Source organism: Nycticebus coucang, chromosome 11, assembly GCF_027406575.1.
Source record: "Nycticebus coucang isolate mNycCou1 chromosome 11, mNycCou1.pri, whole genome shotgun sequence".
Taxonomy (NCBI): Eukaryota; Metazoa; Chordata; class Mammalia; order Primates; family Lorisidae; genus Nycticebus; species Nycticebus coucang.
The window spans coordinates 69337642-69364739 of record NC_069790.1 but is presented as its reverse complement, the minus strand read 5'-3'; the positions used below and the strand labels follow the sequence as shown (position 1 = coordinate 69364739).

The following is a 27098-nucleotide window of genomic DNA, read 5'->3' as shown; positions in this document are numbered from 1 at the left end:
AAAAAAATTGGGGGATTCAAATCTACCTTATTACATTAATAAAATAATCTCATGCATCAGAACTTCAGAGGAAATTTTACAAAAATGGAAACTTCTGGGAAGCCTCTGGATTAAATTCTATGATAGTAAAAAATGGAAACACTGATACTCTCTACCATGTCCTTTCCTTTTCCTGCTAGCCAAAGAAATAGGCTGCAGTCATCTTGAGCATATGACTTGGTCATTTTCACTCATCATTAGAGTATGAAAAAATAATTTAGCAGAATCATCAAATATGTACTTTAGACTTATTACAACTCACATTCTATAATCTATCCCTCCTGAGTATAACTAATGCTCTTTATTTAAAATCCAAAACCCTCTGAATATAAATACCTCAGATTTTCAAATAGAAGTGTGAAAGTATAAAATTTATTAGACCTCACCAATTGTGAACAAACAGTAAGGTAAAGAAATTCCAACGTTCATACAAACACCAAAATGGCACAAATATTTTCAAGGCATTTCTAGACCCTAAAATAGTCTGTCTGTCTGTCTCTTTCTCTCTGTCTCTCTCTCTCTCACATACACACATACATACACACACATATACAGATATGTGTATGTATACATGCACACACACACATACAGATACGTGTATGTATGCATGCACACACACACAGTTATGTGTATATATACATGCACACATACACACACATATACAGATGCGTGTATGTATACATGCACACACACACACACACACATATATACAGATACATGTATGTATACATTCACACACACATATACAGATACGTGTATGTATACATGCACACGTATACACACATATACAGATACATGTATGTATACATGCACACATACACACACATATACAGATGTGTGTATGTATACATGCACACACACATATACAGATACGTGTATGTATACATGCACACATATACACATACATGTATGTATACATGCACACATATACACACATATACAGATGTGTGTATGTATACATGCACACATACACACAAATACACACATATATACAGATATGTGTATGTACACACACACATATACAGATACATGTATGTATACATTCACACATACACACATATACAGATATGTGTATGTATACATTCACACATACACACATATACAGATACGTGTATGTATACATGCACACACACATATACAGATACATGTATGTATACATGCACACATACACACACATATACAGATACATGTACATACACACACATATACAGATACATGTATGTATACATGCACACACATACAGATACGTGTATGTATACACACACACATACAGATATGTGTATGTATACACACACACATATACAGATATGTGTATGCATACATTCACACATACACACATATACAGATACATGTATGTATACATGCACACACATATACAGATATGTGTATGCATACACACACATATACAGATACGTGTATGTATACATGCACACATACACACACTCATATACAGATACATGTATGTATACATGCACACACACACATATATACAGGTATGTGTATGTATACATGCACACATACACAAACACATACAGATACGTGTATGTATACATACACACACACACAGATATGTGTATGTATACATGCCACACACACAGATACATGTATGTATACATGCACACATACACACACACAGATACATGTATGTATACATGCACACATACACACACACACGAGGGCTGCACAGAAAGTATCCAGCCATGTATGCCTCCATTTTTCATAGGCATACGCCCATACACACACTCACACACACACACTCACACACAGAGTATATCTGTATTAAGCAAGAATACAATTCACCTATGGATCTAAATGGATATTTGATTCTGTACTGCCCACATTACTTAACATTTCACATTTATTCATTCTGGAAATCTCTAAAAATATTTTCCAATAGTGAAAGACTACTTTTGCTAGCATAAAGTATCTCAGTGAAACATATTTATTATGTGACATGGTAGGATGGAATATACCTTGCTGATTCCTGAACAAAGCAAAAACGATTAATGTAAGCCAAGTTTAAAAAAAAAAAAAAACTATGCTAATAAAATTTCAGTTATATTTGTTAGTCAACATTGGAATCTCAGTTTCTAAATTATGTGGGCTTATTCACATTTCTTGTATTTAAGTTTGATTCAACTAGACCTGTGTGTAGGATTCCATGGACAATTGCAACTAAGTAACAAAATAACCCTGTGCCAGCTTGGTACCCATAGCCCAGTGGTCAAGGCACCGGCTACATACACCGAGGCTGGTAGGTTCAACAATGACAACAACAACAAATTAATAGCCAGGCATTGTGGCGGGCACCTGCAATCCTTGGGAGGCTAAGGCAACAGAATCGCTTAAGCCCATGAGTTTGAGGTTGCTGTTAGCTGTGATGCCATGGCACTCTACCCAGGGCAACATAGTGAGACTCTGTCTCAAAAAAACCCTATGCCATTGGTGTCAGTATTATTCCCATTTTATTAACATGTGAGCTGGAGTTCAGATGTTAATAACTGGCTAGAAGTTACACAATGAGAAATTACTAAACTCTTTCTGGCACCTTGGTTAGAGATCCTATTTATTCTGTTACTTTTAAATATAGTAGAACCTCTGTAGGTTGACTACCCAAGGGACCATAACAAACTTGTCAACATATGGAGGTGGTCAAAGTAAGGAACTAGGCCTACTGTACTGATAAGTACATGTACTTTATTTGCATATACAGCTTTTATTAGAAAATATCATAAATCCTGCATAATCAAAACACAGCAAAATCATACATACAATATCATACAAAATCAATACATTTACTGTTTTCTCATGGTTTAAACATTCTTTCTGAAAATAGAGTCAATTCTGATTCTTTTCTTATTACAAACTTTAAGTGGAAAAAGCACTCTCAATGTTGGCTACTCCACTCAGCATACTGGGACTTTTTCCACGGCAAATGGCTTCAACTGCCTTATCAGAGATGCCTGAAATCCTCTTCTTTTGGAGTCTCTGCAATTTCTGTCATCTCACTTGCTTCTTCCACTTGGAAAGTTTCCCGCTCTTATATCTGTCATCCTTCATGATCAGGCTCTTGTCAGGCATTGCCTTGAAATAGAGCCTGAACTCTTCAGCATTAAAGATGCTGTCATCCTTGAAGCCTCTACTGATGTCTGGGAACTATTTGGGGAATTCTTCCACAACTTCTACTGGAATTTCACGGGCTTACCACACAAGACTTTCTAGGAGATCTCGTATTGCAGTTTAAATTTCTCAAGCCAAGTACTTGATCCTTGGAAATATTCTACCCCCAATTCTTATGTGAATTGTTTCAACAATTTCTTGGATTATCAGCCTAGAGATCTGTGGCTTCCTTGACTTCAAAAAGGGAAGTTTTCTGCTATAGGTCTCCACTCTCGTTACCAATCTCTCCAAGTAGTCCAGGATGTGTTTTGGATGTTGCTAACTGTGGTCTTGCCAACATCCAAGTGTTCTGCTGCTTTCTTTGGCTTCTGCTTTCCAGAAAATGTACAAAACCAACCTCTCTTTCAATGCCAGCTCTTTGAGTTCTTTCCTTGGACCATCCTGTCTCAATAAACTGTATAATTGTTTAGTGTGTAGAATGTGTCTGCTATTCAGACCAGTCCTTCATGTCGAAAATCTTCCTCAGCAATGATAAAAATATTGGATGTTAGGCCTAATCCAACATGTGATAATACCCCGTTTTCCCCAAAATAAGACATCCTCCGAAAATAAGACCTACTTACAGGAAAGATAAGACGTCCCCTGAAAATAAGACCTAGCGCATCTTTGGGAGCACAACTTAAAATAAGACACTATCTTATTTTCGGGGAAACAGGGTAATAAAACGTGAAAAAAGAATTTATACTAATGAAAAAATAATACAACCAAGGGACAAAGTCCACATCTTCTACCCTTTGGTGTAGAGGGCACTCAACTGGTCAAGTTACACAGGGTAAATTTAAATATCGTGTGTCATAGTTCATGTGGTCAAGATGCAACTTACACAGGTGGTCAACCTTCTACTGAGTATATGTAGTACATATCTGGTCTATGAAAATCAGGTCAACTTCAGGAGGTCGTCAATGTAGAAACGTGGTCAACTATGGAGGTTCTACCGTACAATGTTTTGTTTTTTTTTCTTACTTGTGTCATGACTCAAAAAATCATTTTAGGCTTTATATTAGACAACATAATATTTGATTAAATAAAGTAGACATAACTTTATTTATTGCTCTCTGTAGTTCAATCAATATCTCCCACGTGCATATGGCAACTTCAGGGCATCTGTTTCACTATCTGAGTATTTTCTGCTCTCTATACCTTTGCACTCTTTTATATTGTATTTTCTTTTCTTCATCATATGAGGTCAATGAAGTTTGCAAACTCATCCTAGTAAGGGCGGCAAGGCCATTCTAGAAAAAGAATTCCAAACCTACTTTGATGGGTAGACTAGGCACTAGCATCAGTACATAGCTTTGTAAGGGGAGAACTTCAAAGGCAACCTTACCGATATTCAGCAATTAATTGTCTGACTTTACATATAAAGGGAAGAGCATATTTTTTAATGATGTTTGAAACTATTCACCGATATCCTTTCAACTTTCTCTCACTACTTTCCATCAAACCATTAGTTTGCTGAGAGATTCAGTAACCTATGCATAGCCATTCTTCAGAAAAGGGAAAGATGAAAGAAAAACTAACCAAAGACATAAAATCCCCAATGACAGGCAAAATTAATACTCTTGACTCTTTAGTAGCTTTTCAAATAGTGAAGGGAGATGGTAAGAAAAATAAAAGAAAAGGGGTTTTGGAAGATGAGGTTATAAATCAATATAGGCTGGCAAAGAAACTGCCAGGGAAATATGAGAGATGAAAAAAAGATTATTTAGAGAAGACAGCCGCATGGAAACAACAGTTGAGAAGCATATAAAATCGTCATCCTTAAAGACAGTCTTTAAAGAATAAATATTTTTTAAAAGATTATAATAAGGAAAAACTACCAGTTATGGAAAACCAAAGAGGAGGTACAATTAACACTACATGATGTTCCTGAAGAAGAAAGCATGAAAGCACACACAGATATTCAAATGTATGCTGGCAGAAAATACCTCTGTAATAAAATAAAATTCTAATATGAAGACACCAAGCAATCGACAATAAGATGTATCATTCCTAATTCAAACTCAAAAGTAAAAATTATATCATCAGGAAGGCTGATGGTGAAAAAGTCAAGTTAATTTAGGATGGGGTCTAGTGGTTAGACAATCACTGATTTAAATATATACTTAGCAAATTTATACTTTCAAATGCAGAATGAAAGGTCCAGACATTCTCAATTACACAAAAACTCAGAAGATTACACCATGCCTCCCCTTCCTTCATGAAAGTACATGATAACAGGCTAAGCACAGTGGCTCACACTGGTAATCCTAGCACTCTTGGAGGCCAAGGCAGAAGGATCACTTGAGGCCGGGAGTTCAAGACATTCCTGAGCAAGACTCCATCTCTACAAAACACATAAAAATTAGCCAGACAAAGGGTAACACACCTTTAATCCCTACTACTTGGGAGGCTGACCGGAGGATCTCTGGAGCCCAGGAGTTGTGTTGGGCTATGATCATGTGACTGCACACGAGCCCAGGCAACAGAGGAGTGATACTGTCTTTTTTTAAAAAAAGTACATGACAAAATAAAATCCAATCAATTAAATAATGGGGGGGGTGTTTGTTTGTTTGTTTTGAGACAGAGTCTCACTGTCACCCTTGGTAGACTGCCATGGCATTACAGCTCACAGCAATCTCAAACTCTTGGGCTTAAGCAATTCTCTTGCCTCAGCCTCCCGAGTAGCTGGGACCACAGGCACCCACGACAAAGCGTGGCTATTATTTTTGTTGTAGTTGTCATTGTTGTTTAGCTGGCCCGGGCTGGGTTCGAACCTGCTAGCCTCGGTGCATGTGGCTGGTCTATGGGCACCGAGCCAAATAATAATTGTTTTTAAAAAAAGGAATTAAGGGTGTAATGGCTTACACCTGTAATCTCAGGACTTTGGGAGGCTAAGGCAGGAGAATCACTTGACAGCAGAAGTTCAAGATGAGCCTCGGCAACATAGGGAAGATTCCTGTCTCTACAATAAAAATAAAATGAACAGAAATAAAAAATAAAAGTACTGGTGATAGAATTTAATCTATCAAAATACAGAACCAGGATTACACACTGTGTAAACAATGGTTATAAAAATAAGACAATCTTAACTATGTAAAAGTATTTAATAAGTTTTGGAAGATGTAAGAAATGTGAAGAGAAATGCAAATAAACTGATTTATTGAAAATAGCATGCACTGATTACAAATTTGTACATTTTATTCATTATATAATTATGCATCACTTTTTGTACAGGTCATGAAAAAATGTACAACAAATAAAAGACATAAACAGGTAAATTGAACATGATGAGGGTTACTAAATATAAAGAGGAAATATATCTATTTGGAGAATTTGGGGAGATTTTAAGTCGTTACTATGACAGTTATCTATGTCACTTGAATTTCTAAATTAATAATTTTGAAATATTTTCACAAAACAATTATGATACTGTCCTTTAAAAATGAAATGATTTAGCAAAGCAGATTAAGGTTGTTGCTGCTTTTTGGTATTGACTAAAACCAAAGAGATTCTTTTTGAGCCTTAGAATGATCATAATTTTCTTTTCTATAGTAAATTTATTTGCCACTTGATTCTGTGTTTTTGGACATTGAAGGGTGAATGGTGGGATCACACCTATGGTGCATAATGCAAGGGTACATGTCAGATCTATGAGTATAGAGTATAAATGTCTTAACACAATAACTAAGTAAATGAGAGGAGTTATACATCAACCAGAGTGATGTAAGCATTCCTAATTCTATATGAAATCAGCACATTGTACCCTACAAATGTATACATGATCTATGTGTTTATGATTTAATAAAAATTAAAAAAAAAAATAGACGCATCATTTTTATTTTCACAATTTTAAACCATGCAGTTAGGAATGGTCAGGCTTTATTCAATCTCAATGCACACAACAGACCATATTCTCATTAGTTATATTGCCTCCCTGCAAGGGGATTTCTAAGGGCTTGGCTTTGTCCCCATAGGAAGTCACTCAGAACAGCGTGGGGCGGGGGGGGGGGGGTAAAGAAGAGATGGTAAAAAGATTAAAAAAAAAAAAAAAAAGGCTTCTAGGTAATTCTTAGAAGAACCGAAGAACCTCAGGAGAACTATACTCACAGAACAGAAACAGTTTAACAAAACTAAGGCAGTTATTGCAAAGTAGCAATTGTATAATTTTTGAAATTTAGTCATTTAATTCACTTAATATACCCCATCACACAATACTAACATTCCATAATTATAGCTTTTCTGTAACATTTAGCAATTTCAAGCTCTCTTGATTATCTCATTTCTTAGAGCAAAATATGCCTTCTGACAGAGATTTTAATGCTATTAAATAGCATATTTAATTGCTATTTTAAACCCATATTCATGTAAACTTTCAGATGTTATTTAAGTTTGATTGACAGTAACATTTTGCTCTTTTTGATCTAGTTGTTACTTGTGTTGCCTGGATTTTCCTGTGTTGCTTGAGAAAGCAGCACCTTGCTTCCTGCATTCACGTGTGTATCACCTGCACTACTCTGTTCTGATATTGCTTGACTTATTGGTTTAAAATTCTACAATTTCTTCGATTTAGTTGACCCTAAAAGCATTTGTCAGAAGAATACACAAAGCTACTTGTTCTGCTATCTTATAAAATTCTCTATTGATTAAAAGAAAAAAGTCTCATTCTCATCTATTTAACTGATGGACTAAATTTTTATTTTTCTAAAAATTTCAAAACTTCTATTTCAAAACTGTCGGGGAAAATATCTTTCCATTTCATTTTAAATTCATGGCTCAGACCCTTATAACAAAAGAGTTGAATAAGAAAAAAAAGCATAGGAATTTGTTTAAATATGAGTTTTAGATGACACAGGAGCTTTCATAAGGAAATGAAGACTCATGAACACGAGGAAACCTATGTTTTTTTGTTTTTGTTTTTGTTTTGTTTTGTTTTTTCAGTTTTTGGCTGGGGCTGGGTTTGAACCCACCACCTCCGGCATATGGGGCCGGCGCCCTACTCCTTTGAGCCACAGAAACCTATGTATTTTTTATGCTAGGTTTAATGGAGAAGTATGATTGCATAATGGTAATAAGCTGGGAGGGGGTACTTAACAAGGCCTTTTTGTTCAGATTATTCTGTGTTTTGTGTTTTCAAAGATAAAGATCTTTCTTTCCTCTGTGTATAAGGAGTGCGCCTCTTACATGAGGGTCTTCTGACTTAAGATCAGAGAGGCATGAACAAAGAGAGACATTTTCCTGCTTCCATGATTTTCTTCAGTTCCTTTACCTTAAACTGTTTAGGGGCAGTGTATCCTGAACCCCATGACTACAATTCTGTAAAACAAGTTTGTGCATACCATAAGATAGTTAAGTTGAATCTTTGTTAAGTTGAATCTTGATTAAAAATTTTAAGATTACTCTGCCTGAAAGATATATACATTTTGGACAGAATAGTCGAGGAGAATGCTTGCATAATACATTTTGAACTTGAATTTGGCAAATTTGTAGACAAACTATATGTGGGCTTATGGTAGAGGGAGAAATTAAAAATGACCCCTCTCTTTTGGCTATATTAACCTGGGAGAAGGTGCTATTATGTGAGATGGGAAAATTAACAGGTGATCAGGGTACTGAGGAAAAAAGTAGTGCAAACAACTGTTCACATGGACACGCCAGTCTTGACATGCCAGTGCGACAGCTACAAGTAGATATAGCAAGAGTGCAGGTGGATCAATGAGCCTCGAGCTCAGATAAAGGTATTGGCAGAATTATATCTAAATTCAAGGAAATGGATGAATGTCCTGAAAGGAAGTATGTACAAAGTGAGAGGACAAAGACTGCGCCTTAAATGTAGACAACATTAGAGATACTATAAAGAAGGGGGTACTAATTAAGAAAGGAAAAATACTAAGTAAAGCATTAAAGCAAATGAAAAGGACCAAGTACAAAGATAAATAGAATAGATTTGATGACATAGTGGTAGTTCTGAACTACAAAGAAAAACTTCACCACAGATGAAATTTGAAGTCAAACCAGAGTAGGCTGGCCAGTGAAGAAAGGTAAAAACGGCAAAAAGAGCAAAGAAATATGAGTATAAAACTAGAAGGGGCGATAGATTTTTGTTTAATGGCAGAATTTACAGGAGCCAGTATGTATGTTGATGAAAAAGTGAAATGAAACAATGTTTTGACTACTTTGAGAGAGAATAGAAGGAGGAAGAAATCCATCGAAAGGCTGAGTTAGAGCTTAGAGCAGGTGTCCTCAAACTTTTTAAACAGGGGGCCAATTCATGGTCCCTCAGACCATTGCAGGGCCAGACTATAGTTTAAAAAAAAAAAAAACTATGAACAAATTCCTATGCACACTGCACATATCTTATTTTGAAGTAAAAAAACAAAACGGGAACAAATACAATTCACACCGCTTAATGTGGCCCGTGGGCCGCAGTTTGAGGATGCCTGGCTTAGAAGATGCCATAAACTATAAGCAAAGGGCTTGAGCTTTAAAGAAGGAGGTTATTTTGCACAGCTGGGGAGAGTGGGTCTTTCCCTTAAATTCCTGTAGCATTTCTCTAATCAGTAACCAAATCCAGTACTAAAATCTAGTTATACACTTAAACTTATCAGTGTCTAACCTGTGGCCCCCAGGCTATATACAGATTATTTGAGGATTGTTTTGCTCATCTGTGGTGTCAGATATCATGAAAATTATGCATGGACATTTTTTGAGCTCTTCAGCTTTGGTTAGTGTTTTGCATTTAATATGTGGCCTGAGACAAGTCTTCTTCCAATGTGCAGCAAGAAAAAAAAAAAAAAAAAACACTTGGATACCCCTCCCTATAGGAATATTCTCTAGGTTGTCTTTTATTTTTTCTTTTACCTGTAATTTTAAAACCAAGAACTCTTTAAAGCATCTTGTTTCTCAAGATACCTTTTTTGACTAAGCTTCTGGTTGCAATGCCTACTATCAACCTCATCCAGACCATTGCCCACACTTGGAACAACCAGTATCTCTCCATTGAAACCAAGCTACCAAGCTCTTAGTCCCCAGGGTCAGCTCTCCTGAGCAGTTCCCAAGGTCAAAAAATACTCCACTAATGACTGAACTCCATGAACCAAATTAATCACCCACGTCTCATACTTTCCTTTTATTTTAAAACTTCAATTTTCACTCTATTATCAACACCTTAGGAAGAAGGCTCTCAGGCCACGTCTTCACCTCCTGGAAGATTCTTTCTTCCAGTATTATATTAGCAAATCCATTAACATATCTGTAACTACACTAAATTGAAATTACTCCCGCATCTCATGTTACTCTCAATACAGAAATTATTTCTGGGAATACGGTTATTGCCCCAGGGCTCAGTCCTCAAGGATCTATTGCAAATGGAAATATGTATTAATCTCCGCACTCTTTAACTTCTTGGAAGAAACAAACCTTGGAGTTAGTGTCCCTACAGTAAAATTGCCATTTTTAAAGGCCTTCTAAAATACCAGGCATATGTACATAAATTACTTCATTTTCTAAACAGCTTTGTGGCCATACAAATGTATACAGCAATAGCATTTTCCTCCATAGTTTAGGGTCAGCCTGTATTATGACAATATATGTTTGAAGTGGGCAAATTATCAGGACTCTCCTTTCATGTATTTATTTGCTGGAGTCAACTGATTGCTTCCTAAAGGAGAAACGTATGGACAATAGTTGACACTGAGGAACTCAATGGACATCAAGGAGAAGAGAATAAAGAAAGATTCCCAAAGAGTGGTATTTCTATGCTCATGGACAGAAGGATTAAATAAATGATCAATGAGCTTTTTTCTTTGTGATACAGGTAGTATGAGAACCAGCTTCCGGGCCCTACTGACTAAAAAACCTCTGGGGCTGGGAATGGGGTCATTCCCCCTATTTCTGCGTACAGGACAGTATGGCTCCACGTGTAGGACTTCACAGTTTGGGATACAGAGATTGCAAATACAGCACCATAGTAACAGGGCTGGCAGATGCTCACTAGCATAGGTGATGTCCATCAAGGGCAGTGCCAACCTGCACCTGAGACAAACCCTGGGGGTTCTAGCAATAGTTTCCTTGGAAGAGAGATATGAGACAGTCATTCAGCGGATGGAGATCCTAAAGCCAAGATCGTAGACCCCAGACTTTTTAGATTTAAAAAAAAATGATATTCAAAGAAACTACTATTTTGCCAAAACCGTATTGCAAGTTGTTGACAGAACCAAAATTTGAAGTAGATTTGCAAACCTCCAAGCCTAGGGCTCCATTACTATTCCACAGCTGTAAACAAATATATTCAGGTATATGAAGTGCAGTTCACACAATGCTTTCATTATTTCCCCAGTAATACTAACGATAATGTTTACAAGCAACAATAGATACCCCACTACTACAAAAGTAATTACTACAAAAATAATTATTTTGTTTAAATTAAACACACACACACAGGCTACTGTCATGTGTGACCCTAAACTCTGGTTTTTGTAGTAACACATTAGCCACGTTTTAGTGGTTAAAAACCAAACTAGCAGAATGGAAAATTACATAGTTGGCACATGCTTGAATAGAAATATACATACTGGGCATTAAGGAAATATATAAAACAGACAGTAAATTCAACATTGGTCAAAGCTTTGAGATTACTGCAGAGAGAGGGAATTGATTTCTAGGCAGAGAGAGTCAAAAGCTCTGAAGGTAAAGAAGAGAAGATGGGTTTAAGGAAATGTCATGTGGTTTACTCACTCTTTGGGGGGTTAGAATTTCAGCAAAATACTAAAAGTTGCTGGGGAGATTTTGCAATAAAAAATTTAGGAAAGCTTGGAGCCAGACCATGAAGGGACTGATCTACCCCCAAAGATAAGCTAAATGGAAGGTCGCTGAAGATTTCTGACAAGGAAGTGAAAGGGTGGAATTACATTGAGCAAACCTCTGCAGAGGGTGCATCAAATGCAAATCGTGGTAATTTGCAATGCGTATGCATTTTCTTCATCTTTTCATTTTGCAGCTCAGAAATTAATAACAGTAACCCCTCCATTTTCATGCAAATAAGTGGTATACAAAAATGTTAATAACATGAAGCTCATGTTACCAAGAGGTTAATAAAATCTGAGTTCTAAAACTCTCTTTTGACAGCTGCGATTTGGCACCAGCTGGTAGCAGTAAATGACTCCAGCTTAAATATCAATGGGCAGGATTTTGGGTGCTCTGCATGGCTGAAATTTTTAGAACACTGGCAGCAATCCCAGGAATTTCCCAATAATTTAGCACTATTTTCATCATCTCAACCATAGGATGGGGAGGCAGCAGACTGGTCCTGATAAAATACAGAAAGTCACCTTTCACTTCCCTATTTCCTACATCAGGATAGCTTGTTCTTCTTTTTAACTTTTCCCTCCCTTCTGAAGGGGAGTGCACAGGGGAAGAAATTCACCCCATCCAATGCATATCAGTAGCTGCATCGTCACTAGACACATCTTCATGGCATCTTACTAGAGGGGCTTCTACTGTACTATCACGCACTGACTTTGACTTTAATAGAAATAATAGAAAGTGAAGTCAGATCATTCAAAAATATTACATGAAAACAATGTTTTTGGCTAGGTAATTCATGGTGAAATATTTTACTGCTCCTTTTCAATATAAGGAAGAGAAGATAGGGATTATCACTGAGGATAACTAACAATTTAAAGCTCTTGCTTATTATTTTCTACTCTAGCGTGTTAAAATGCGCATTTATTCCTGACTCTGACCCAAAACCAAAGGCAACATAAATAAGCCTAACTCCTTTCTGTTAAATTGTTTTCTCCCAATTTTGGGGTTAATGAGTCTTGCATGCATTGTGGCTCCTTATTATCTAACTTAAGGAAGAGAATAGATTTTCAAGACTCTTAAAAAAAAAAGATAATAAAAATTGTTTCCCTACTTAATAGACATGTTGCAAAAACATCAAAATATGCAAACTCTTGATTCTAAAAGGGCATTTCGACTAAAGGTAGAAACTAAGAAAGACTACTTCAAACCAGAGGTTAAATTCATTTTGGTCATCTATTAATTTTATCTGTTTATTCCCTAAGACAAAATGTCACTCCCTCATTTTTTGACCCTGAAAGTCAGTTCTTTCTTAGTCAAGCTCCTGTACCTGGTTATAATGTAGGATCTTGTTTGTCTTTATACATTGCGATCTAAATAAATGTAGTACACTTTCCCATACCAGTATTCGCCATCATCAGCACTGCAATCAACAAGAATGACGCAATTCCATGAAATGCACAAAGATAGATAAAATAATTAAATACATAATGCCAGAGCCTTTCACTTTTACTCACATAAACATAAAATTTAAAATATTATCAACTTTCACAACATTATTTGGCAAAGCAAATTTTTAAATGAGAAAATTAAAGCAATACTGGAGAACCAAATTAGTCTGATTGACACTCAATAACATTCCACTTCACTAGATAAATTTCCACCTACTAATTTATGTTCTCTGTAACACTAAAGCTAAAGAGGACTCTTCAAATGTTTTATTTACTGGCCAATTTCTAGACATCCATACTCAGTGTGCACAGTAACAAGCTGGTGCTAACAAGCCATACATAAAGATCCTGCTTATTAAAATACAAATTAGGCACCCCTTATGTTTATACATGTGTAAGTACAATTAATATTGCAGGCTTAGTTGAAAACAAAATTGCTTTAGTTAACCAACCATTGCAAAGTAATCAAATGAGATTTCAAATGCAATTGGAAAAGATCTGTTTGGTAGAAATAACAGCAATTATTTTATGTGGAACAATTCGTTTACCAAGCTCTTTTTTTCCTTCTTCCACCTGCTTTCAATAAAATAATTTGTCCATCATAAATGACATGAAACGTCACCTTTAACACCCAGAAGTTGCACTGAGACCTGAAAGGCAGCTGGTAGACATAGCTTATTTATAAATATTGGTTTGAACTTGTAAATGCATGACCGCATAAATCTTAATCCATTTAGAGTGCATGCCCTTTGTTCCCTCACTTGTATATTCAGTTGGGAATGGAGTAGAGCTGAGGGAGAGTGTGAATTATACGAGCCCTTTGTTGTTGCCAGAATATTAGTGCTTTGCCTTTCGTTCTTGTTGTTCATGAGATTTCTCTACATTACACAGCAGGGAATGTTAATCAACATTTTGCCTAAGTAATATTAATGAAACATGCCCACTTATACTTGAGGGAAGAATCAGAATATTATATTTCTTTTTGAAATGTTAATGTACCTTTTAGGAAATTATTTCTGCCTTCTAAATCATCTCAGTGTTGAATTATTAAAGCATGGCACTAAAGAACTATTGCACTGATGCAAATAGTTAAATATCTTAAATGCTAAAAGTATTATAAAGTTTAAAAGGAGGACCTTTTGGAAAATGGTAGTATTTAACTTCAAATTAAACATTGCTAAATGGCTAAAATGTTCCTAACATTTTTGATTGTTTTGTGTGTTTTCACAAAATAACAAGACACTCAATGTTGATGATTTGTAATTTCCAAACATGATCGTGAATTGTGGTCTTGAGGGATTTATTTATTTGTTATGTCTATGAACCGAAGCACCATCTAGGTTATCAGGAAAGAAAGAAAGGAGGGGAGGGTGTCTTACTTTGTACTCTTCACTTATTTGAGTCTTGAGATTAGGCAATCTTCACTCCGGTTCTATTCTCCAAAAATAAAAATCGCCACTGTCTCAACATTCTATCACAATATGGCATTTCAAAGAGAAAGGCTATTTATTGTAAAGACTTCACGTACAGCTGACATGATAAGATATGGAAAATATCAATTCTCGGTGTGCAAATTCTAACAGATGTGTGTCCTGCTGACATCATTCACAGTTCTTCAAAAAGGTTACTGAAGAAAGGAGTTAACAGTGCTCTAAAGTAACCTATTTTCCCTTTAATAGCCTCTTCTGATGTCAATCAGTATGTTCATAGTTCCTAAATAAATTGTAAACTAATCTAGGGGGAAATTTAGAACAGAATTTGTTCAAGAATTTTCACATGGTAAAACTCCTAACACTTACGGAGTAAACCACTTATTTTCTGTTTAAGCATGTAAAATTTAGTAATGGCTTTTGTATTATCATGGAGCTGATTTGTCCTTTTTTTAGTAGTGCAGCTACTTGAATATAGGCACTGTGAGAGGGAATAATATGAGTTACATTTCAAGATAAGTTTTTTCACATTTTGGTATCTCACAAATAGAAATATAGCTTAACGTTGTTGGGACATCATGATTTAAATGGCTTCATCTTTCTTAGAAATAAATCAAATAATAAAATGGCAGAGAGTTTTATCATTCATGATGGTTTGGACTTGATAGAATACAGTAATAGCTAATTTGCATGGCGTGTTTTTGTGTTAGAAGTTATTTAAGAAGAAAGAAAATCATCGTCAAATATTAACTTAGTGTTAATGAGCCCGTAAAGTTTTTTACAATATATCTGGGAAAGGAAACCTTTTATCCACAAAACGGTAAACAGTAGTTGACTAAAGCAGCACCAGTAACGTAAAGGTATTACTACAATCCTACTTGTTAATTTATTCTTTTCCACATTAATTGCTCCTTAGAAAATTGAAAAAGACATGCAACTAATAAATGACTACTTACAATAACTACCAAACCACCTTAATGGAAAGAAAGAAGCTTTCTTTTGAACAGCAAATATATAATCATTGATTGTGTGTGTCCTTAATGATCTTTTAAATTCTCTTAATTACTGAAGATTCAAACTATAAGCACCAATTGTGTTACACCAACACGAGGCACAATACATAATCCAGATGTAGCTCTCACAACCTTCCACTGCCCTTACCACACCATCTCCATATTGTGTGGGAGAGTAATTTCCATTTAGCATTAGTTAATCAAAAGGATATTTATATTAGGCTTGCTTTGAACCTTTAAACAAAAAAGGTTCAAGTTTACTTTGCTTCCATCTAAAAGCAGCTAACAACATTATAAATCCTTTCATTGGATGAGCTTATAATTTGCTCAATGCTCACTATGTTTTTAATTTAATCACTGTTTTTTTCTTTATATGTTACGGATGGAGAATTGATCTTTATTATCCCGCCTCTGATAAAAATGGTGGACATAGGTAATGACTCCATGACACTAACAACCGAGATGATACGTCATCAGTTCAGCGGAAAAACACAAGGACAATTGTCATAATGTCTTCAACATACTGTGTAAGAAACGTAAGTTAGTGGAAAAAATAGCAAAAGTCAATAATATCAGAATCACCAAGCATGGAAGACTATTCATTATCATTTAAGTGAATGATCATATCATGTAGTGTTTGATATTCAACATTATCATTGATCACATACATCACAATCACCCTAAGTAGAAGTGTTAATTCCTAAACCTGACTTTAATGCTCCACTGCATCACACCTATTTTTCTTTAAATGAGACTTTTGTTTTACAAAACATCAAAAACTGCAATCAAGCTCTCACAGTTTAATTCTATTTAAATATGTGTATAAGGGAGGGGACTACATATGTCACATCCCAAAATGGGTTGTCTTGAATTTATCTGCAAAAACTAAAGAGATTTTCACTATACATTTAATAATTCATATAGGTCACAGAAGTACTTTAGCTGACTGTTAAGGACAGACTTCTTCACTGTGCCCCTTGTCTATAAGAGCATAAACAGATGATGGACAAACCTCCTTAGAGAATTTCTGCGACTTATATAATTAAACTAGAAACTCTTAGAACACAAGTTTATCAATATAATACATGCAAAAGCTAATGTCCGCCAGCATTTGTAAAAGTAGGCCAGAGTAGAAAAAAGATTACTTCTAGCTAAAGTCAAGCAAAGTAGATTTTAAGAGGTTTAATATTTTCATTTTTACTTGAATTGTATTGCCTACCACCAAGGTGATTATAACATGCATACCACTTCTCCTAAACTCAGAGTAGTTAGAGGCAACTTGTTTTTCAACTAGTATATCTGTAATATCTACAAAGATTAATCATATATTATAATGTAATGCTACTTTTAATGTATCTTACAATACTGTACTGTAAGTTTGGGAGAACATTTCAAAACCTTTTTATTTTTCATATGGAACATAAGCAAGTACACTTTGATTAACTTATTTGGCCCTGGTTACCCAAAAACAATTTTTTTAAAACAACCAACAGTGGCTGGGGCTGGGCACAGTGGCTCATGCCTGTAATCCTAGCACTCTGGGAGGCCAAGGCAGGTGGATTGCCTGAGTTCAGGAGTTCGAGACTAGCCTGAGCTAGAGTGAGACCCCATCTCTAAAAAAATAGCTGGGCATTTTGGTGGGTGCCTGTAGTTCCAGCTTCTTGGGAGGCTGAGGCAAGAGGATCACTTGTGCCCAAAAGTTGAGGTTGGTGTGAGCTATGATGCCACAGCACTCTACTGAGGGTGACAAAGTAACACTCTGTCTCAAAAAAAAAAAAGACCTAGTAAATAAAAAACCAACAAAGTATAGTTGCTTTCTGGTCCCATAACACTGTTAAGATTCCATCACTAAAAAATTGTTTAATGTGATCATAAGTATCCTAATTATCCCAACACAAAATATCAATCTATTTAAATGAAATAGTGAAAAAGAATCCTTACTGCAAAATCTTCTCTCCACTGGTGGGCTGCTTGAACTTTCTCTGCTTCCAAAGCCAGGCGCTGGGGGGGGAAAAAAAAAAAAAACAAACAATAAATCTCAGCATTCAGATGATCACAGGAATATGTAATTATTATATAAAGTGCTTTGGTCTTCTAATGGATTGTGAAGATAAAAAGCAGAAGAGTGACAGACGCTCAGTGGTGGCCACAGAGCAAGTCAGATCCTGGCCGCTCGGGCACCTTGATCCACTTCCCCGCTTCCGTGTAAGCAATGGCAGACAAACCAGATGCAATTGATATTGAGAAATATGTGTAGTCAAAATTGAAGAAGGCAGAAATGCAAGAGAAAATCCACTGCCTTCCAAAGAAACGCTCAAGCAGCTGAAGCAAGCAGGCGCGTTTCAATGAGGGGAGCGCTGCTGACATGCAGGCACATACCACAGCACTGCCTTCTTACTTTATTGCCTTTAGCTGTTTAACTTTGTAAGCTGCAGAGAAATGGGATCAAGTTTAAATGACCGTGCCGCTCCTCTGACATCAAAGTATGGCCAACTACTGATACTGCAGGCCTAGCCTGCTTCTCCCATCTGCCTGTCTCGCTGACAGGAAAGGAAAAGAACTTGCACATTGGTGAAAAAAGATGGGCACAATGGCAGTGAAATATAAACTAAAACCAAGGGTTTAGTTAAACCCCTAAGGGTTCAGTCAGGCTGTAAAATGCAGTTAATCTGGGGACGTTTTTGTTGTTGTGATTGTTCTTCAAATGATTATTAGAATACACAATCATTTTAATATGCAAGTAAGACTTAAAACCTGAAGAGCAAAAGAAATTCACCTACAATTCATAAATTCTAAATCTAAATTGGTACTCTAACCTACTACCATTGACCTATGTGTATTTATTCTTCAGCAATAACAGTAACACACTCTTCTTGACAAATTGTTGAATTTATTACCTCCGCCATCATCGGCAGTAGTGTCCTCTCCTATGAGTGCTTTCTTTGAATGCCTAATATTTTCGTTTGTAGAAAAAGTTTAAGATTTTATTTTAGTTTAGTTTTCATTTCAGCTTTTTAGAAAAAGGCAAGAGAATATGTTAATTTTGGTAGAATTCTGTTTTTAGAAAATACCTGCATAGTATATGTTTCTGTAAGTTCAAAGAAAATGGCATTGAGAGATTAATAAATATGTCCCAAGCACTAGGAATCTTACTAATCCCTTAGTAATAGGACATTTATTAAATAGTCTTTATTAAAAGTCACAAAATGTACTAACTTCCTCTGTATTTATGTCACATAGGCATCAGCTTTGTCCATCATTTTATAAAGAACCTTAGCAGTTCTTTCAGAGGTAATTAAAGTATCTGTGCACTGAAATTGGATTTATTCTCATATGCAAAAATTTTTTAATAGTTAAGAAAATTTTAAGCTGACTTATTTTCCTTTAGCATTTTCAAAATGTTATTCTATTAGGTTCAACTAGAATGTCTACCACTCATTCTTTGTAGATAAATTTATTTTCCCTCTCCAACAGTTTTTAGATTTTTTACTTTGTATTTCACGGTTTTACTGTCATGTTCTACATGTGATCAACTTCTACGATGACAGTAACATTCAATGACAAAGAACACAGTTTGAATACCAGCCCTTGTAACCTCTGAGCTGTGCAGCCTTGGGAAAAGTTGTCTCTTCTCCCGTTTTCTCACATGAATAATGTGAAAGCCAGTCTCATGGATTGATGAAAGTTCTATATAAATTGTTACCATATTTTGCTGCATATAAAGAGTACTTTTTGGCAGCCAGATACAAAGGAGAAAATTGGTACTATTCTGTGAAAATTTCTGCCAGGAAATTTTTATTATTACAAATTTGAAAATCTCTTCCCAAATAGGTACTTTCTGTGGAGTTGTTTACTTAACCTGTTACTTAGATAAATCAATTCTCAACTAGAGCTTCAAGTTATTTTCTTGGGCATAAATTTTCATTACTATGAAAGTAGCATGAAAGATCATCATGGTGCTTGTTATAAATGTGAACAATGTGCTATATGGAAAGTTTTTAACTGTTCGATGAGTACAAATAACAGAGTTACAAAAAAAAAAAAAAAAAAAGTATTTTTGGCCCAAATTTTCAAGGAAAAAATAAGGATGCACATTATATGTATACATCGGTAGTATCTGTCAGGAGCAGGGGAACCCAATAGGCCTCCTAGGGCTGCTGTGCACTCCCTTCTGGGACGGCCAGGCAGACAGAATTCCAATAGGGAAGGATCTCGTATTCCATGGGAATGGGCTGGAATGGCCTCTGCCCAGTGCCACAATCAGGGCCGAGGACAGTGGGGAGCTGGTGAGGCAGGCAAGTTATACAGGCCAGGAAGGGCTTTCAGGGGAGAGGAAAGGGACAGCCTTCACAGAGCAGATGGCTGTGGGAGGGCAGTGAGATCTGCACATTGACCAGGGGAGCATTAGCCCCTCCAGATGTGGCTCTCCCAACCAAGAACCGGGCACTTTCCTGAGGAGCATTTGGTCTCCTGAAAGTTTGAGCAGAAAAACTGGGTATACATTATACACAGGAGCATGTATTACCTAGCAGAATACAGAATATGTAAAGTGCTTAGATCAGTGCCTGGCACACAGGAAGCTATATGTCAGCTATGAATTTTGAAAAGTCAGTTGTGACTCCTCTTGCTCCCTGTATTCCCTTGAGAAAATTGTTTAGTGTCGAAGTGATCTGTAACCTGCCCCACATAGCTAGAAGATGGTGTTAGAAATAAGACAAACAGAAATGCAAATATAATAAATGTAAATGTATGAAATTCGGTTACTCAAAAATTGAGATTATCAGATTAGATTTTAGAAAATCATAAATCTTGGTTTTTACAGCTTGTGATCTTTCACCATAAACACAGGGTGTGTCATCCTGTGAAAGTCCATTCTGCATTGGATAATGTAAACATTCCTAAGACCAGTATTTATAGTAATGTATTGGCTTCTATCCCTATGACTTAAAGTTCTAATCTGTTCATTTTTCTAAGCTATTATGTAGGTATTACTAATGATCATATAATATTGCCTAATGAGAGATGTCAGTGCAAGCTGAGTCTAAAGGAAAATCCTCCCTGGTCTGCTTAAATGAGAGTGGTTTTGGCTATCAGCTAGTAGACAGAAATAGAATATAAAAGGAGCTAGGAAGTGTTACATACTATACCAGGAAGAGTAATGAAAGGAAAGTTCTCTATCCCTACACAAACAAAAAAACTAAACATAGCAAAGACAAAAAAAAGCCAAGTTTATACAATTTAGTGACATTGCAACATAATACTTTTGGAGGCTCAAAAATTCAAATGTGGCCACAAAGTGAATACAATGGTAAGTGGAAAGGAGATGGAAGCACTTTCTTATAGAAAAGGGTCAGGATTAAAAAAAGAAACAAAGAGAAGACAGAAAGAGAAAATCAACATGAATTTATATGTGACAAAACTCTGAATATAAAACTTGTGTCATTTTTAAGGGGCACTGATAAAAACATGTAATCTAGAAAAATAAGCTAAGAAATACACCTGAGAATCATGAATTTAAACAAAACACTCATTAAAATATTAAAGAGACTTTTTTTTAGATTAAGAAATATTAGGACTCAAAAATGCCTTTAATCCTTAGAGAGGGACATTAATTAAGGTTTTCCCTTCACAACATGCAGGAGGAGTATGCTGCCACGACAAACAAAACACACTGGCAAACATTCACTCACAGGGCCACGCGCGGTTTTCAGGGTACCAGCTGTTACTCAACCAACCTCTTGCCTCCTCTGGAGCGCATAAGGAAGTGTAACCTAACTGATCTCACCCCAAATCACAGGGCTTATGGCACAAACACTAACCATGTTTACTAAGCTACAATGACAGTAACCGTTACGACTATTTCCAAAGAAACAGAATAACAAACAATGACAACAAACTATAAGACAATTCTCCCAGAAAGAAGAGAGTCAAAAACAGCTTTATGTATAATGCATATTTTAAACCCTAATTTGATTAAGTAAATGCCATATATTGCAAGATTTTGAAAAGGTTTAGAAATCTAAAGCCATAAAGTCATATATATATAAATGACATACACTTTTTAAGGTTTGTTTGCAGCTCTAAAGCTGCTACATTTTATATCCCTAGCTTGGAAATGCATAAATATATAATCATGAAAAATGTACTACCATTATCTTCTTTGTTCATGAGGAAACAATGAAATATTTTTTACCTGGCAAAATTTCGTGAGAAAGCATAAGACTGAACTTTAGATAGTCTACCTTGGAAGTAGTACAAACAGACAGTGAAAGTGCTCTTTCTTAGAGCAAAAGACCAGCTGATCATTACATATAGAAAATTGACATGTCTTCCAGACACTTCAAGGCTCTAATTAACTTCTATTCTGATCAAGTGACATTTTACTTTCAAAGCCATTGATCTACCATTAAATGCCACAGGCAAACTGTGTTAAGGCTGTTGAAATCCCTGTCTAATAAAATGCGAATATTTGCTCAGTAGAGCATTTCTACCTTCATAGTTGGCTATATAACAAAAAACCCACATTTTTCTCATTTAATTTATAGTACAGTAGTGTAACATAGTATCAAACACTAAAATCAGACTGAGGACTGAGCACCCAACAGGAGGATGCTGGAGCAGCAGGAATACCACTGAGAGACATTAATTCTGCTGCATTCTGCTCATACTAAGATAAACCAGGAAGGAGCATTTAAATGGCTTATTATAAATGAGATAGCACATGTATATATGAAAATTCTTTAGGTAAAAAGTATATATATTATTTGAAATATGTTAATAAAATTTACTTTCCTACTCACCTATCTGTTTGAGTATTTAAAGTAGAAATCATATAAAGATTATTTTAAGATTCAAACTTTAACAAAATGGACTTAACCCTTGTGATTCCAAAGCTTGTTTCCTATAAAACTCATCGAAACATTTATAACTAGAAAGTCACAGTACCTATATCAATGCCAAAACACTGGTAGAATCTATTTCAGGTTAATGAAAAATTTCCCAGAACAATTTTAGAAATTGCTAAGGATGAAAAACCATCAACAATAGGAAAACTCTATGTTATTTGGAAACCATCTTTAGGAAAGACGTTCTCAACTCCCGAGAGATCATTGCTAATCAGTCAAAAAGCTTTTAATATGCAGTGATCTTCGGGGGGGGGGGGGGCGGAAAGACACAGAAATAAGAGAACAAGAGAGCTTTTACCAAATCAGAGAAAGAGCAGCTCCCCTGAAGGCTACTGGTTCTCAGCCTTCACTTTTTGTCATTATCTTCTTCATTAGGATTGAATACTGTCAGGTGATATGAAAGCCTGAGAAGGTCAGCATACCGTATATGAGAGAGATAATTCTATAATGAAATGTATTTATCAAAGACTATTTTCCAAATCTGTAAATAATTTGCTCCCTAGACTATAATTAACTGCAGGTTAACGATAAAAGAAGTTTTCTGAAATATTTAATTATAAGGAATTTTCTTTGAATAGCTTTGAAATAAAACCATCGGTGATCATAGGACAGTTCAATTAGATTCCAGGAATGTTGGTACTCACATTTAAATACCCAGAATTAAAGACACCATGTAAGCAAATACCACTAAATTCCAAAACAATTTCCTTCACTAGTGTATGTCAAGATTTTTCTTTTAATAGAAGTGTAATAGAGATCCACAATAGATTAATCCAAGTAAAATATGTTTGTGTTGGTGATTAATGTTCAAATGGTTAACACCAATAAGGATTAACGAATTTCTGTATGATGACTATGTTGGCAACTTAATTATCACTCTAAGGAGTTTTGCCTATGTTTATCAAAAGAGTCTTAACTTATCGAAAGGATAGGGATGATCATTTGTATGGTCTAACATTATCTACTGAAAATAGCACGTAGGTGAATGACCAGACTTCTTTGTTCTGAAGAAAAGTAAAGCAAAGTACAGGTACAATCAGCTACTTTGGTCTATGGCATAATGAACATGCACTTTTAAGTCAGATTTCTGGTTTCTGATCCTGGTCCTGATTCTCACTATAAAAGTTTAGGCAATGATTTTAACTGTGTTCAGCATCTAAGATGTTTTTCTACTGTACATATCGGTATGCTAGATATCGAGGCTATTATAAGCTCAATAAAGTTTTGTTTCCATTTGAATCTTACAAACATAAATCCATAAGGTAGACTATGTTAGAACATGATTTTTGGCAACCACTTCGATGCGTGAATATGAGTGAAATAAATGAAAACAGTGTAGTGGTCCCTAGGTTTTTACTGTATTTTGCCCTGCAGAAAATTTCTTATCTATAGAACCATAAGGTCACCCAAAAGCACATGCAATTCAGGGGCTACCCAGTTTAATACAGCAGACAATAAAAGGAGTTCAATGTCAGATTTCTTTATTTTTCCCATAAATGGACTAAGAAAGGAGAGCAAATCATTGTGCTCTGCCTTTGTCCCTAATTTCCTGAGAGGATGGAGTGGGGTAGATAGTGAGATGTGACATTTGCTCAGCATTTCTTATGCAGATAGGAAGTCTAGAAGACCTCAACAAATAGGATGACATAATGCCACCATGAATATTTACTATACTACTCTATCTCGGAGGTAAAATGTGTTTTTCCATCCAATAGCCTTAACCAAAGAATGGGAAATAATGAAGTTTATCTATATTCATAAAAATGTGTATGTCCAGCATAATAGTACCAAAACCTTCTCATAATTTGTTATAGCCTAGTGAATAAGGATTTTACTATGAAATTCTTTATGTGTAGAGAAACTGCTAGATATAGTTTGTTTGAAGTCACATCTACTATACTTAATAATGTTTAAAGTGTTTCTATAAAGAAACATTATTGGTACTTTGAAAAGGCTCCATTGGCTAAAGAAGCCAGGCTGAACACAGGGAATCAGGTTTGAAAGTTATAAAAATAGGAACAGACTAAGAAGGATAATTTCTTGATTGGGAAAATAAACTATTTTTAGAACAAAAAGTATGTGTTTGCTTTTATTCAGTGAATATTTTCTAAGCACTTACTATGTGCAAGTATTTAGGGTATAAAAATATAGTAAACAGTACCTGCTTCTAAGAAAAGGACCTTATACACTTACACAAGTACTATGTTAAATATCTCACACACATACACACAAACACACACACACACACACACACACAGTATCATATCCTCAGGGTTTGACAGACAGATGCTTTCTCAAAGGTTACAGTATATATGCTTTGTTATTTCAGTGGAGTCTGTACAGGGAGAAAACATTTTTTAAAGTCCTTCTTTTATCAAGAATGCAAATATCTCAATTAAAGAATAGTAACCATTCCAAATGTAAGGTCTCTAGCCAATAACAAGATTTAGCCACAGTCTTTTTGTTTTGTTTGTTTTGATTTGTTTGGGGAGGGGAGGTAGTGCTAAAATTTCTAAAAACCATACAAATATTCTAGAACTTACCATCCAGAATTCACCTTTATCTTTGCCTTGTAACTTTTTACATATGAAATACAGTATTACAAATCACCTGCAAATTTATCTCATTCACAGCTGCTGACCAATTTCCTACCCACAGCAATCACTATAATAGATGGAGCTGTATCTTTGGGCATTTTTTGGAGAGTGATTTTTTTAAAATGTTTAAATGTCATCTGATGTTAACACTGTTGATTGCTCTTCCTAATAGTTTGCATGCAGGTGAAACGGCAAAGAGAAATTCTACCAGCTTCATAATGAGAATGATTTATCTATTGAGAAATCTATCACTCTTTCAAGTGATGGTTTGGATTAAACAATCAAATTGGCGTCAATGGTGTATGAGAAATAGTTTGCTGAGGGTTTTAGAAAGTAAAGATCATGTCTGGAGGAAGAGAACAGAATCCTTTAAGGAAACAAAGCTGTGGTCATTTCTAACACCCCTTTTTACCACCAAAAATTTATGTGTAACAGTATGTATAACAGGCCTTATTTGTAAACACAGATCTACATTTCTTTCTCTCCATCAAGGGACCATCATTCTTTCTTCACAGGCATTACTCATGCAACCTTAAAGATTATAAGCCAGGCAACTTAACCAAAGACACATCGATCTCCTCCCACGTGGTACTCTGAGTTAGCAAGTCCACTCTTACAAAGATGACTAAATGTTGGTGTTATGTTTTACTTGTGGCTTGCCGAAAATACGTTTCTGTATTCTTTCTGCTTTTGTTTAATGACATGAAACATGAACACATAATGATCTTTTATTTTCAATGTCCTATTTTCCTCCTAACATGACAATTGAAAATTGACTCTGAGACACACAAAACAAATATATTAAATATAATCAAATTTAATTTTGGAAAATATATTCCAATATTGAGAAATCCTAAAAAATCCTGTCAAAGTAGCTGAGTGCCAGTCCATCTTCTTAAGTTTATGGAGCAGAGAAAAAGGAGTTTTGTCTTCCCGTGTTGTTTCTCAAGACAAACAAAACAGGCTCCCTAACTTTTAACATGTATGTTTGGTTGAACTTGTGAATAAACCAATCAGATACAGATAAAGTCTGCTTAATTATTTGCATCTATGCAAATAAATATCTTAACACTTCTACAAATATTAGAATTATAACATAAGAAAATTATAAAAATAGTAAAACAATAATTTGGAATTATATTAAGCCCAAACAAATATAAATCTTACATAATAATCAAGGTGCATTGTAAGAACACAGATTATTTTTTTGATAGCTATCATTTTCTTACAAATGATTTCATGCCAGATAATGTGAAATAAAAATCTCATAATACAAACATTTTTCTTTCTAGCATAAGCTTTAAGGGAGTATAATATATGCAAAATACATAAATAAAACTTGCTGAAATCCAGCCAGTCATCATTTATTTTTCTATTTGCAGCCAAGTGAAATATAAAATTTTTGGATCATGGCTTCTGGATCGTGTTGTATAGATTTAAGCCTGGATTTTCTATATTCAGGAAATGCTTTAAAATTAACCACAAAGCTTCAAGTCTAATCTTCAGAGATGTAATTAGCTTTAAATAAATTGGCAAACTCTTGGAATACAGAAGCCAGGGTAAAGGAGATATCATCTGCTAAAAACAGCAAAACTTCTGTTAGTAGGAGTGAAAATAAATAATACGCAACTGGTAATTACTATACCATTTCTTTTCTTTCTTTTTTTTTTTTATTTTCTTTTGGATCTACAGCACAAAATAA

The 27098-nt window shown here is 35.3% G+C and overlaps 1 protein-coding gene across 3 annotated transcripts in view; it reads right to left on the bottom strand.

Moving 5' to 3' along the window:
• CACNA2D1 (calcium voltage-gated channel auxiliary subunit alpha2delta 1) overlaps positions 1 to 27098 on the bottom strand; it is a 537856-nt gene that overhangs the window by 223756 nt on the left and 287002 nt on the right. For all 3 annotated transcript variants that reach the window (XM_053553458.1, XM_053553462.1, XM_053553459.1), the window contains exon 4: positions 17836 to 17895. In XM_053553458.1, coding sequence (XP_053409433.1) covers positions 17836 to 17895 — 60 coding nt within the window. The remainder of the gene's footprint in view (positions 1 to 17835; positions 17896 to 27098) is intronic.